Below are 14,348 nucleotides of genomic sequence, written 5' to 3'. Positions count from 1 at the left end.
TATCTGCAGCAAAGCCGAGTCCTATATTTTTGCTTCGTTTAATACGAAACTCCCGCCATTCAGAAAAAGCTCGAATTGTCGAGCGAATCCATTTAACTGGCAAGCACGAAGAGTAGGAGAAAAACAATAAGTTTCCCTCGTTCGAGATTTATTTACCGCCTTATTTACCTTCAAATTATACCTGCAGCTAAAAATACAGCGCCATTATGTAATACCCGCTCGCTAGCTTTAAAAGGAAAAAAAAGCATCCAATGCAGCTTTCGGGTCCGTGCGCTTTCTTCGCATCTTTAAAAACCACGTCGTGTAGGCATTGAAGATAAAAATTAAAGCAGGTCCGCACCAAGGCAGTTTCGACTTGTACAGTACTTATGTCAGACAGCGAGATGCCAGTGGTCCATAAATGTTCTCTACTGTGCGGCTATACACTACACGAACTTCTCTAGATATACATGTAGAGAAAAAGCTTGAAAGGGAACTATATAGCGACGAGTCGTCGAGTGGAAAGTGCTGCTGCGACGCCTTTCATTTTTACGCCCGGGTTTTTCTGCGGGCTAAGGCGCATCAGCGCGCGGTGCGATTAAAACTTTCAGCGTTATATACTCGCACGATGTTTACGCTCTTCTTCTTCGTCTTCTTTTTTGGCCCACTCACTGCGATCTCGCAGCTCCTGTATCATCCGAAGTAATTGATGAGATTTTTCCGTTGCAATGTGCGTGTATATATATATATATATATATATATAATCGTTGCAGCCTGCTGCAGAATCGATACATCCAGCATTTTTTTTTTGCGCACTCGGCGAGCTCAGCAAAATACGGGCGCTTTTATATGTATATAGGTTCATGTGTCGAGTTTAGTCGCGGGAAATACGTGTTACTTTCGCGCGGCACACGTAGAAGCGGAATCCCCTTTTTCCCCTTGAAAAATAAGTCGGAGATGGTCGGGGAAAATAGAAAAGTTGGCAACTCTTTTTCCGGGCTTGCGAGAGAAATACGGAAAGTTTTATATAAATATATATATATGCTGGATCAAGGCTGCGCTAAAAGCTCGTGGGAGGCTTTTTCGACGTTCGAAATGAAGCGCCTATTATACGCGCGGCTTACACAGATGCAGCTATAGGAGAAGAACATAAGCTGCACGCGATGACTAATCAAATCGATTTTTCATAATGCGCGCTCGATGTATCGGCTTTCCATATCGGCTGGATTTGAATTTAAAATCCGCCGCTCTACCGCGATGCTATTCGGGGCTTATTATATGGTATATACATAGTTCGTCCCGCGCGAAATTAACTTATCGGATCGCAGGTTGATAGCCGCTCATTTCAGCTGATGGTCGAGATCGATTTTCGAATCGAAGCTTTCAGAGACAAAGGCGCGCGAAAAAAGCTTGCAGAAAAGAGCGCAGGTGTCGGTAAAGGGGCTTCCTGCAGCGGCGCGACTCTGCCGAGCGTAAACGGGGCATCCCCTATACGTCACGCAGCTATACGAGGTAGAAGAAGGGAGGGGCTGTGCCAGCGAAAATGGCTGGCGCGCAGCATCCAGCAGCAACATCCTCCTCCAGTCGGCCGAGCAGACTCGTCGGCGTCGCGTAGAGATAGCGCCTGCACAGCCCTCCGAGTCTCAGTGACTCCCGTAGAGCGACCGCTCCGCTTACGCACCCACGCAGACACCCACACGCACACGCACACGCACACACAGAGACGGATCTCTCCCCATACATGAGTGCGGGATCGTCCGGACGCAGCGGCAGCCGAGGGATGAGCAGGTGACAACGGGCCGAGGATGAAGAGTAGGAGAACGAGGAGGAGCTGCAGCCGAGGAGCCGAGGATGGGAGGCAGTAGTGTCAGCATCAGTGCCATCAGTGCTAGTAGTGCAGCAGCCGCGGCCCACTCGGGACTCGCCTTCGTCTCCTCATCGGCCTTCTTCTCCTCGATCCTGCACAGGTGACTCGTCGCAGCTCCTCGACGTTCGTCGTCCCCCGCGAGCTCCGCGAGCTATCTCTGCTCCGACTCGCGATCGATCGGCGCCCACTTTTTTATCTCTCGCTCTATCTCTCCTCTCCGTGTTTACCTGCTCGACCGTCTTCTCCGAAGCTTTCCTTCGTATAAAATCGGACGCTACTCTCCCTCGCTTCCTCTCGCACAGATAAAAGAGGTCAAGTAGAGCGAGGCGATGCGATAGTTGTTTATTTTCCTGCTCTGCACACACACACACACGCCCATTTTAGTTATCACTAATTTGCACGCTTATACTCGGCCGCGAGGCATTTGTTTCGGGCATTACGGCGCTAAGCGGATCAATTTTAATGATGAACGCGAGAAAATCCAATCGCCGCGCCGGACGCGATAACTCGTTTAGGCCGATGCAAAAAGGCGCGACTTAACGCGCGCAAGCGATAATCGAATCACCGCGCGACTATGAGCAGCGAAACACTCCTTTTTCGCGATCCGCGAATGTCCAGTCTTTAAGTAATTAATCGCGCTTGCGGCTTGCGGCAAAATGCAGACTGTACACCGATTGAAAAGTAGCCGCGATTACGTTGCTTATACGCTTTTTCAGCGCGCGACACACACACACACACTCGAAAAAGGCCAGTGGGATATTTCGCTGCTTGACGAGCGTCCGTTGTAAATCGGGCAACTCGATCGCGAGTAATTTTATTTTTAAATAGAAGAAGACCCGATGTTGTGCGTGAAATTTATACCCCAGTAAATCCTTTGATACGTACGCATCGGAGCGACTGGACTCGCCACGGTGAATATCTTTACTGTTCATCGAGGGGTTTGAAAATAATAAGCAAACGCGCGCACACGGAGCGCCCTGCATTATACACGCGCGGAGCAAAATACTAACAAGGAACATATTCCCCCGGCTCTATATACGTTTGTCTCGCGCTCTCGCCTGCGCTTTTCCGCTATTATCGCGTATCGTCTCTTTAAAAAAAAAAAAAAAAAAAAAAAAAAGAGCCGGTTCCGCGCTGAAAGGATCCTCCCCCGGCGCGGCCGGCGGCTTTGAATAATCTGCCTGCAAACAGCGCATAGGCATTCGGCGATCGATCATGCGATTTACCAGCTTGCGCACAGAGCCTTACCTATATACATATAACGCATTGGTTTGTTCGCACAGTTCCCGAGCCGATAGAGAAGATGTGACTGGGCGGAGGCAGTGAAGGCGGATAGGCCCCGGAAGATGCGAGTCCGGTGCGCGTGGCTCGCGCTCGCTCTGCTGGGCCTGATGGGCCTCACCACCTGCGTGCCGCCTGAGGTGAGTTATAGCCGACAAATTTTCATCGCACGCGACTAATCGCGACTAGATCGCGTAATAGCGAACGATGAATTAGTAGAGAGAGAGAGAGAGAGAGAGCTGGAAACTATGCGCAGCGCATTGAAATTTATAACTGCAGCGCTCGTATAAACGTCGCTTTTTACCATGGAGATTGTGCTTTCTTCAATTAAAAGCAGTCGTTCTGTATTTAGACACGTGCACTCTGCGCGTCAAAGCTCGTCACACGAGCGTTTAAATGAGTCTTACAATACTCGCATCCGCAGTCGTCCGAAATATGTATAATTTCCAACCGATTTAATCGCGACTGTTATTAATGTATTCGGCGTGCGCGCATTAATTTAGCTAATCATAGTGAAAATCATAGTGAAAAATCGAAAAATCATTCTGATGCTCCCTTGCGAAAAAGCAAACCTCGTCGGCGTGTCAATTAGCCTGCATTTACATGACGCCGGATTCTGCGTCCGTGCAGCGAGAGAGCCGCGCGATGTATCTGCCAGTCTGCGTTACTCGGATTCCTTAATCCGTCCGAATGCATAGATTGCAGCCTCAGTAGGTCATTCACCCGATGCGCATACCGTAAGGGGGCGCGTCTGCTTCCGAAAAATATGATCTCGGAACGATGAAAAAAAAAAAATGTATCACGGTTTAAAAACGTTTCGCGACAAAGAAAGATGTGCCGATGCTCATCGGGCACATAAATACAGCGCGGATAATCGCGGAGTCTCTTATTTTACGATTACAGCTGACTGCAGTTGCTCCGCGTTCGCGAAACAAGTAGTTATACGGCTCTGCGCGCAGACTTTGCAGTAGTAAGTCTCGGGCTTTGGGGAGACGCGCGGAACATTATGCCGGCTTATTATGCGATATATTCCGATTCGAATCTGCATTTCGCCCATTAACTTTTAACGCCTCGAGAGAAATTGTTCATCGAGCTGTACAACGCGTGAATAAAGTATGAAGCAACGAGTGCAGGGCATCAAACATTTCGCGCACGACCTCGCATCGATCGGCTCATAACGTTTTCATCGCCGATGGACTTTTCTCCGAGGGAGAGAGCAGCTGGGAAAGCGTTTTTCGATTAAAGGCCGCGGCGAATTCGCCGGTAATGTATATATCTTGCGCGGCTTTGTTCCCTCGTTCCGCGGCGGCTTTCTCTCTCTCTCGATACAGCCAGTCCATTCACAAACACATCCTCGACATATACGCGTACAGCAGAGAGAACGATGCTCCGGCGGACCAATCATTGAACAATTGCTCCATCCGTCCGATCATATCTCTCGCAATCGATTATAGGACGAGAGGAGCGACGGGTGGGGCTTCGCCAGCGCCGTATTTATATATAGCTTAAATAGAGAGAGAGAGAGAGAGAGAGACGCATATGTATATAGAGCATTATTTGCATGGATATGCATTTTTCTAGCTGATCCGAATATTTTTCCCGCGCGGGTGTATGCTCGATGAATGCGTGAAATGCAGAATGCGGCGAATCAATTTATACGATATATGCGTCGGCGGACAAAAGAGGGACATATGCGAAAATATTTCATCTCTCTCTCTCTCTCTCTTCCGAAGATCATCGCGCGCGTCTGTGGAAAAATGGAATTTCCGTGTCGCCACGCGACGAATTAATTAAAAGAGCGCGCAAAGAAAGCAAGAGCAAAAGTATAGAGCGTTGTTTCCTTGTGCATACGCGCAGCTCTCTAATAGTTCCATCGGCTTTAATAGAGATAAATTGCGAGAAAATGCCGTGATTTCGCCGTTCTTAGTCTTGTTCTTCAACGAGAGGAAAAATCGCTAAGCCGAAAAATTCAAATGTCGCGCCAGACCAATTTCGGTAGGACGCGATATACGTGCGCGTATCCGAAAGGATGGGGCGGAGGAAAAAAAAAACAATGGAGTAATGCGCCCTCCGGGACTCTTGAAGCTCAAAGCTGGATGGACGGATAACCTGATAATACGTGCCGTATCGCGTACGCGCCAACATGGAAAAAGTGCATTTCCCGTAGCCTTTTTTTTTCGCGTCGATTACAAAACTGCAATACGAACTTTTGAAACTTTTATTATTCGTCCTTACTATTCCGAGCATAACGTGTCCGAAAGTTTTTACTCCAGCTTTTAATCTATGCGTGCGCGCATACATTTTCGCCGCGGGAAATTAAAATTCCGTAAAACCCTCATTGTCATATTCGAGTGGCTTTAATAGGGGTGAGGTTACGCTTTAGCCCGAACGAATTTCCATTCCGTTATAACAAACCTGATTTAGGCGAGAGTTTTCGGAAAAAGTCGATCCATTTTCGTAATTGGTTATTCAAGCTTTTTTTTTTTTTCTCAAATCGTCGGTGAAGCTTGTTAATTTAGAGTTACTTGGCGAGCTTAGCGAACTTGGCTCAGCCGGTTAAGCATAATTTTCGCTGAACCCGTCGAGCCGTAGCAGCCGAGCGTGTTCCGTTTCCATCGGAGATAGTGCATCGAGTACGGCCGCGCCGAGGCAGCGAAAATTCAAACAGCCGCTAAAGCTCTAGAATTCAAGAGAAAAACAAACCCACAGCCGCAGGCGGACTCGGAGTCGAAGGCAGCGCGCTCGCCGGCCAAGTCGTCCCTGCAGCGACAGCGCACCGGCTCGTCGAGCGGATCCTCGTGGCGTCTGGTTCTGGTCCTGGCTCAGAGCCAGCCGACTCGGCTGGAGGTGCAGCGCGCCTGGGAGGAGGCCGTGCAAGAGCTCGCCCACACCGAGGTCGAGCTCGCCTACGTGGACGCGCGAGCCCTGCTGCCGCCCCAGCTGTCGCCCGAGAGCTCGAGTCACCCGACCGCTCTGCTCAACCGGTTCTGCGGCGAGATCAAGCTCGGCAAGACTGCGCTCGTCGTCATCGTCGGCGGCGGGGCCGCGGCCAGGTTCCTCGTCACGGCCTCGAGCGCCATGAGGCTGCCGGCGCTCTGGATGCCAATTTCGCATCGGGACTTTATCCGGCAGGTTAGTCGATGTTTGGTATTTTTTCCTTCGAATTTCCAATGTTTATAATATTATATTGTTGAAAGTATAATTTAATAAGCCCGGACTTGGTTGCCTTCTGCGAATCAATTTGCACGATAAAGCTCGCTCAAAGACGTAAAAATACGCGAACAAATGACGCATAGAGCCGTGTGCCAACGACGTTTTCTCCTGATTACCTCCGCTTTTTGGGGACGGCGCGCAGTCCGTAATCTCGTTAAACTTATAGCTGGCGCACAAAGTTCTCTCTCTCTCTCTCTCTTTGACCCTAAAACTCGCCTAAGTAGAATAGAAAATTGACTCGGTTTTCGGCGGATATCTGATTATTTGTCGGGGAGATCGACCTATAATATTCGAGCATATAAGCAGCTCGAGCTCGAGCGGAGAGTTCGCGGCGCCCCGCAGGCAAAGTCCAAATTATAATTAGCTCTCGGCTGCAGTGAGTATATATATATATACACATGTATAGGCGAAAGAGTCGAAAAAGTCGACTCGCCGCGCGCTCATTTGCATTCCGAGCGACAATCAACACGCGAGCATTTCCAAAAAGCCCTAATCCTCGTATTTCCGATCCGGCATTATACGCGCGACCTCTCAGCTCCCAATATCCACAGAGAGAGAGAGAGAGAGAGAGAGAGAGGGCCATTGTGACCCGCATGTTGCGGTGTTATCTCGTTAGCACTCGCGCGCCCCGGGGCCGGGTACATTCGGCTCGCTCGAAAAAAAGCATCGACAGCAGAAGGGATGAAGCGGCCAGTTGACGAGCGAAACTTTCCCCCTAGCTCGTTCAAAGTTCCGCCGCGCATAGTCGAATCTTTCATCGGATTTGCCTTTTAAATTTCCCTCCAACTCCCTCCGCGCTAGACGGGTATTTCATACTCGTTCGGCCTCGATTACGCCGCGTAGACGGCGTAATCAGCGAGGAATGGGCTTTCGAAAAACGAGCGTCGCTCGCGATCATTATGATTCGTGATCGCGCGAGGCCGAAATTTCGCAGCGGGCGCCGATAACCGCGAAAACCGCAGCGCGCGATCTATAGCCCTATAGCGTGTCCGACGCGAGCTGACCATATACGTGTGTACGCACAGGGCAGAGCGACGGAATTCGAGAGCCGCGTGGGCGTGAGCTCGGAGGAGATGGGCGCGGCCGCGGCCGCCCTGATGCACAAGGCCCACTGGCACGCGTTCACCCTGCTGATCGACGCGAACCTGCTGCCGGTGAAGCAGCTCGTGCGCAAGGAGCACCCGCTGAGGCCGGGCCAGGAGAGCAGCCTCCGGCCGCGCAGCGTCGTCTACCTGCCGGCCGACGAGAAGACCCTGGCCGCGCGGCTGAGGCGCGTCGCCGAGGAGAACGGCCGGGGCAGCGTCATCGTCCTCGGCTGCGACCTCAACAACGCGCGCAAGGTCATCGCCCTCGCCGGCAAGTACGAGATGCTCGCCGGCAGGTTCCTCTGGCTCTGGCTCGACCTCAAGGCCGAGCTCAGGTGAGCGTGATCGAGGATATTCTCATCCGACTGCCATGTAATTGTCTAATCGACGAGGGCACTTCGATCGCAGGTCGAACGAGCCGAACATCATCGGCACGCACCTGCTGCACAACGCGAGGGTCTCGGTTACGAGCGACCACATACCGGCCTTCGACAGCCAGGAGTTCGGCCCGAACCTCTCGCCCGAGAGCGACGTCAGCGTCCACACCCTCTCGAATCTCGCGAGCGAGATACACAAGATGCAGGAGTTTAGCTGGCACAGCGACATGAAGGGTGAGAGCAACTTTCTTCGTTGATCAAACTCTTCTCTTCTCTATAGCATTTTATATCGAGGCAAATTGGCTTAAGAGTGCTCCACACCTTGAGCGACCCGCCACCTAGCGAGGAAAACGTTTCTCGATTATTACAATTAATCGACTAACTTTATCATCGCAAATCGAGTTTCAGCACGCGCAATAAGTATATTAAGGAATGTTTGAAAAAATATTAAGCTATTGAAATTAAATAATAACGGCTTATTTCGTCGGAAAAAGGCAAATTGTAGTTAGCAAAATGGCCACTGCTTCTTAAAATTTGTCCGACGGAATAAAACTTTTACCTAATAAACTTAATTTTCTAATATTCCTCGATACACACCACACTTGCTGAAACTCACCAATACCCGCTTTTCAACCTTTAAGTTTGTTTAAATTATCAATGGTTATTCAGACGTAACGTGGGGGCGCTGCTAAAAATTCGAACTTTATCTTTATAATTTTCTCTCCTGACCCCGCGCGCACAGCAGCGGAGGAGCGAAAGCCGAAGAAGAAGCGCGAGTCGCCGTCGCTGAGGCCGGGGGCGTCGGCCCCCTCGGCGCCGTTCCTCGACCCGGACGACGAGGAGCTGGCTCGGAGCGGCGTCGGCGGCAACGGCCTCACCTACGATAGAAACGTCAATTCCAAGAGCTTCATGCCGCTGGGCATGCTGGCCCTGAGGCCGGCCAACGCGCGGATGACCGGCGGCCCGGACACGCTGCTGGCCAGGGCGATGCGCGAGACGGCCCAGGCCCTGGACAAGGCGATGCTCGAGTCGAGGCCGAGACTCGGCCGCCTCACGGACGGCCAGCTCAGAGACTCGTTCGTACCGGAGTGCCTGCCGAGCAAGGCCGCCAACTTCCTCGAGAGCGAGCTGCGCGCCAACGTCTCCAGCGCCCTCACCCGTCAGCTCAGAGAGTCGGCAAGGCAGATCTCCAGCGATAAGGCCGAGTTCCATCTGCTCAACCTCCAGGGGCTCCTCTTTCCCGGCAACAAGACGCAGTTGAGGTGGGCTTTTTTTTTCGCTTTTCCGATTTCGGCTTTCTTCTCTTCCGCGGACTCTACTCGTGCTTCCGTGCGCTTTTAAGCTCCGCCGAGTGGGTCGGTACGAGCGTATTGAGGTGACTTTACGCGACCTACTGCATTCTCGATGCCCTGCCCCCCCCTGCCCCCTGTACAAAGATTGTATATTCTATTCGCGTCTTTTACCTCCGCTCGATCGCCCATGTCACTCTCTGTAACGAATTGTATAAGCTCACTGTCTCGTTGCACAGGTGGACCAAAGTGGGCACGGTGAGGGCGGGCCGGGAGGTCCGGCTGGACACGATAATCTGGCCGGGCGGCGGCATCGTGCCGGCCTACATCGAGGAGGGCCGGGAGAAGATCGGCATGCCTTCGTACAAAATCGTCACGGCCCTCGCGCCGCCCTTCGCCATGATCACCAACCTCCAGGAGGGCACCTGCCTGCGCGGTCTCACCTGCAAGCACGGCAACGTCGTCAAGTGCTGCTACGGCTACTCCATGGACCTGCTCTACCAGGTCTCTCAGGTGAGGTGCGCTGCGATTATTACGTACGCTCGATCCGGATGATAACGCTCAAGCGAGATTGTCCGCTGGCCACTAGGACCTGGAGTTCCGCTTCGACCTGCACGTGGCCAAGGACGGGCTCTTCGGGCGTCGCCGGGGCCGCAACGGCACCTGGAACGGCGTCGTGGGCGAGCTGGTGACCGGCAAGGCCCAGCTGGCGTTCGCCCCCCTGAGCGTCTACTCGCACAGGTCGCAGGTCGTGGACTTTACGACCCCGTACTACTTCAGCAGCGTGAGCTTCCTCACGGCGCCGAAGGAGCGCAACGCCATCTCGCTCCTGGCCTTCCTGCAGCCCTTCAGCCCGGAGCTCTGGATCGCGGTCTTCACCTCGCTCAACATCACCGCGATGTTCGTCGCGGCCTACGAGTGGTTCAGTCCCTTCGGACTGAATCCCTGGGGCCGGCAGCGCAGCAAGAACTTCTCCATCGCGTCCGCGCTCTGGGTGACCTGGGGTCTGCTCTGCGGGCACCTGGTGGCCTTCAAGGCGCCCAAGTCCTGGCCCAACAAGTTCCTCATCAACATGTGGGGCGGCTTCTCGGTGATATTCGTCGCCTCGTACACCGCCAACATCGCCGCCCTCATCGCCGGGCTCTTCTTCCACAACACGGGCACCGACTACTACGATCGAAGTGTGAGTCGACTTATTATATATATATATATATATATACCGAACGAGCGAATTATAGATCGAATTCACAAGTCATATTACACAACGCGCCATTTGCTCCTTAGCTGCTCGCGCAAAAGGTCGCGGCGCCCAAGGCCTCGGCCGCCGAGTACTACGTCATGCAGGCGAATCCCCGACTGTGGTCGTACATGTCGAGGTACTCGGTGCTGGACGTGGCCGACGGCGTCCAGCGGCTGCTCAACGGCAGCCTGGACATCCTGATAGCCGACACCCCGATCATCGACTACTACCAGGCGACCGACAACGGCTGTCGGCTCGAGAAGGTCGGCGACTCCATCAAGGAGGACACCTACGCCGTCGCGCTCTCCAAGGGCCATCCGCTGAAGGAGAGCATCTCCAAGATCATCGCCAACTACACCAGCACGGGATTCCTCGACATCTTGCAGGAGAAGTGGTGAGTGCGCGGTCGCGCGGAGGCTCTTCGAAAATCTTCTCTTCGAAAAGGGGAGAGCTAAAACCAACGGATTTGCTTGTGACGAGCGCAGGTACGGAGGGCTGCCGTGCATGCGTGGCGCAGCCTCGGGCATCGGCTACGACGGTCAGCCCCGACCGGGAGGTCAGCCCCGACCGCTGGGTGTCGCCTCGGTGGCCGGGGTCTTCTGCCTGCTCGGTCTCGGCATGACCCTCGGCGTCATCATCCTCGTAGGCGAGCACATATTTTACAAATACAGCCTGCCCAAGCTGCGCCAGCGGCCCAAGAACTCCATGTGGCGCAGCCGCAACGTCATGTTCTTCTCGCAGAAGCTCTACCGGTTCATCAACTGCGTCGAGCTCGTCTCGCCGCACCACGCGGCCAGGGAGCTCATGCACACGGTCAGGCAGGGCCAGATCACTTCGCTCTTCCAGAAGAGCGTCAAGCGGGTAAGCCAGTCGAATTTTTTTAAACGTTTTCACGTTTGGCTGCGAGCTGCGCGCCACTGCACTCTAACGCCGAGTCTCATCTCTCGAATTCGTTCGAGGCTGTATCCTCGCATACCTCCTATACCGACGATGTCGTTCGGTTGCTGCCCTGATTAAACGCAAATCCTTACTCGCAGTCAGTCGGGGCAGCTTTACAAACTAATCATCGCGAGTAAGCGCCAGAGAAACCGCTAAACGTTCACGTTCGACTGCATGTTATGCGTTGTACTCTGCACACTTACCGGCTGATCACGGAGTATGAGTTTCGTGGGATGGCAGGCATAAAAACGCAAAAACATAGCTTTCTAGGCTAGAATTATTACACAGACCCCCGATCACTAGCCTTGACTGATACTTTTCTTGCAATGATCACGAATAAGCGCCAATGAAGCTCTAGCATGTCTTTCTCTCGCCTCTGTACAAACAACGCGAGTCTATAGCTTCAACTTTGATTGTGTCGATGCTTCTTTAAGAACAGAGTTATATCATATTATCTGAATCTAACATTATTACTTTTTCACTCACTCTCTCTCTCTCTCTCTCTCTCTCTCTCTCTCTCTCTCTCTCTCTATCAATGGTGGAGCAATATCGCTGATAAAGTTGTAAATTCAAATCCCGCTATATTCCTAAGCGTAGCATTTGAACAAAGTACGTAAGTCTGATTTGTTCCAGAAGGAACATGAACAACGTCGGCGTCGAAAGAGCAAAGCTCAATTCTTTGAGATGATCCAGGAAATACGAAGGTCAGTAAACGAATCCTACACACTTCTATCCGATAAGTATGACAATCAAAACGCTCATTTAAACGTTTGAAAAATCATTCCGATTCATATCGCTCGCACTTTATGCTAGTTAGTGAAATTGCTGTTTAAGAATGTGTTTGAGGGGTGGTCTCGAAAGCACCAAAGTAGTAGATTTGCGAGGCTGTTCTCCAAAGGCCCCCCCCCCCCTCAAACATAATACCAAAACTTTGCGTGAAAGCAAAATTCTACAATCCAGAACTTCCAGAGTCCAACAAGAGGAAAAGGTCGAGTCGGCACAGGACGAATCCAAGGGCGCGATCAAGAAGGACCTCACCGCCAAGGACAGAGGCCGTGAGCGCAGTCGCAGCAAGAGTCCGATGATGCTTCGCGGTGCGACCAGTCCGCGTCAGCGGGCCGAGAAGTCCAGGAGCTCGACGAACCTGGCCGGCTCCCGTCTCGGCCTCGCTCAGATCAGCGTAGAGGGCGGCCCTGCTGGTAGCATGAAACCTCGCGAATTCACGCTCAGCAGTTCGAACCTGAGGGCTCGGAGCCCCCTCGAGCTGGTGGGCAGGAGACTCAGCCACGGGGACGGCCAGTCGCCGCCCCCTACGCCCAAGTTGGGCAGCTCCAACTTCGGGGGTAGCGCGAACCTCAGGGCGCCGCAGAGAGGCGAGTCGGTCGGGGCTGTGCCATCGCCCAGAGCCTCGAGGAGCCCAGCCAAGAGGGGACAGTCCTTCCCCGTGTTCGCCACCCTCAGGACTCCGCAGCCCGCGGACGTCAAGCAGCATTATCAAGTGAGTATGCCTGACGAGTGTGAGATAACGATAATAACGATCTTCGCGACGTACAGCTGAAGAAAATTCCTCACTTTGATCGCACCAGGTCTCCAGGAGTCCCCTGCTCTCGCCCAACAGCGAGCTGACCTGCGCGATCGGTCGCAAGCTGTCCCGCGAGTGGGGTTCGGGCGTCGACGTAACCCGCTCCACCGAGGCCATCAGCGCGAGCTCCACGTTCACCCTGAACCAGGAGCCCCGAGCCAGCGAAGCCGAAGCCTCCTCCAGCGGGACGCACCGACGGAAGAAGAGCGCGGGCGACGAGGTGCCCCTGAAGAAGCCAATCAGACGCGCCCGGAGCCACGAGAACAAGGACACGAGCAACAAGTTTGGCGAGCCGCCGCCAAAGTTCCCGGCCCAGCCAGTAGTCGGCGGCCAGTCCGTCAGCGAGCGCACGAAGAAGCAGCTGGAGTCCGAACTGAAGGCCATCCTGACGGCGCGGGCCCACCACTTTGAGCTTCATCCGCCTTGATTGCTGTCCTGTATTGTTCTAGAGAAGGAGGTTTAGAGGGACTCTGTACCTATAGTGTGCACGGCAACGCTGACGCTCGCACGCAGAGACGGCACTCCTCTTGTCGAGGAGGCGCGCAGCCTCCGAGGGGCTCTTTCCAGGCGAAAAAATACACACCTATATCCGGGCGAGCCTACGTCACACACACACACACACACACATAAGCAATATCAGATTTCTATAGGTCAATTTGTAGCGAGAATCTGATAGTTTAAGTACGCGACGAAGCGGTCGTCGTTGCTCTGCCAACTGGGGGGGTGGTCGGTAACGATCGATCGAATGCGATTGTAACGAAAGACGGCTGAGGTGTAGCCGGAAAATCGACGCTGTGTAGGAAATTCTAATGAGCGGGTCAGTTTGTATAATGTACCTACATAGGATATACTGATCATCCGCGTGCTACGTAGCGATGTGTGTTCGCAGGCCGAGGGGAGGTTATAAGATATTATTATACCTTTCGCAGACTCGCGTCTTTCTATGTAGATAGGACTGTCCGGTAGCAGCGCAACTACGGGATGTGTGTACGTATAATATATTTTCTTGTTGGAATTTTAATCTCTACGCTGAAACCGTTGTCTCGATCGAGTGTCGCCTTGCGATTTCGAACACGATTCCATTCGAGCATCTTAAAAAGAGACACCCGACTCGGGCCAACGCTGTAGAATGACCACTTATGATATGCGTGAAAATACTTTGAGAGAACTATTGCGCTGATCGAGTTTCAATGTGGCTGGAAAAATCGAATATTAAAGATTGCAAGAAAGTTTTAAAGGATCGAAAAGAAAACAAAAGATTTTATCAAATTATCGAGATTAAAAAACTCTGACTGAGAAAGCTTTTGGTGAAACTGTTAGACTGAAAATTTGTGAGATTTATTATGGACTGGAATTCTTTCGGGGATAGGTATTATAATAAGGGAGTCGGAATTGACGTGGCAGACGTATACGCTGCCGATGAGGTCAGGCTGACAAGGCATATAAGACGACTTTCTAATTCTACGACGGATTATATATATATATATATATATATA

The 14,348-nt window shown here is 52.4% G+C and overlaps 1 protein-coding gene across 9 annotated transcripts; it reads left to right on the top strand.

Moving 5' to 3' along the window:
* The first annotated feature begins 1,511 nt into the window (after positions 1-1,511).
* On the top strand, positions 1,512-14,348 carry LOC100123912. 9 transcript variants are annotated; one of them, XM_016981397.2, is made up of 13 exons: positions 1,514-1,946; positions 3,130-3,267; positions 5,837-6,259; positions 7,366-7,760; positions 7,834-8,036; positions 8,545-9,064; positions 9,331-9,604; positions 9,681-10,274; positions 10,376-10,725; positions 10,817-11,192; positions 11,889-11,974; positions 12,231-12,768; positions 12,857-14,348. In XM_016981397.2, the coding sequence occupies exons 2-13, from the start codon at positions 3,193-3,195 to the stop codon at positions 13,277-13,279; spliced, it is 4,257 nt and encodes a 1,418-aa protein (XP_016836886.1). In that variant the 5' UTR covers positions 1,514-1,946; positions 3,130-3,192; the 3' UTR covers positions 13,280-14,348. The 9 variants fall into 9 exon arrangements, with proteins under 9 accessions (XP_031776748.1, XP_016836886.1, XP_016836887.1 ...); XM_016981398.3 differs by having other exon boundaries at positions 1,515-1,946; positions 8,548-9,064; XM_008217412.4 differs by having other exon boundaries at positions 1,515-1,946; positions 11,907-11,974; positions 12,240-12,768.

The sequence above is a fragment of the Nasonia vitripennis genome, chromosome 1 (assembly GCF_009193385.2).
Source record: "Nasonia vitripennis strain AsymCx chromosome 1, Nvit_psr_1.1, whole genome shotgun sequence".
NCBI classification, from domain to species: Eukaryota; Metazoa; Arthropoda; class Insecta; order Hymenoptera; family Pteromalidae; genus Nasonia; species Nasonia vitripennis.
Note: the sequence above shows the minus strand (reverse complement) of the source record. Positions and strands in the feature narration are given on the sequence as shown.

What these genes read in the sequence shown, in the direction of transcription:
- LOC100123912 (XM_016981397.2), top strand. Translation starts at nt 3,193, where the DNA reads ATGCGAGTCCGGTGCGCGTGGCTCGCGCTCGCTCTGCTGGGCCTGATG. An exon ending in TGCTCTACCAGGTCTCTCAG is followed by an intron (nt 9,605 to 9,680) that starts GTGAGGTGCGCT and finishes GCTGGCCACTAG; the next exon opens with GACCTGGAGTTCCGCTTCGA. An exon ending in ATGATCCAGGAAATACGAAG is followed by an intron (nt 11,975 to 12,230) that starts GTCAGTAAACGA and finishes TCTACAATCCAG; the next exon opens with AACTTCCAGAGTCCAACAAG.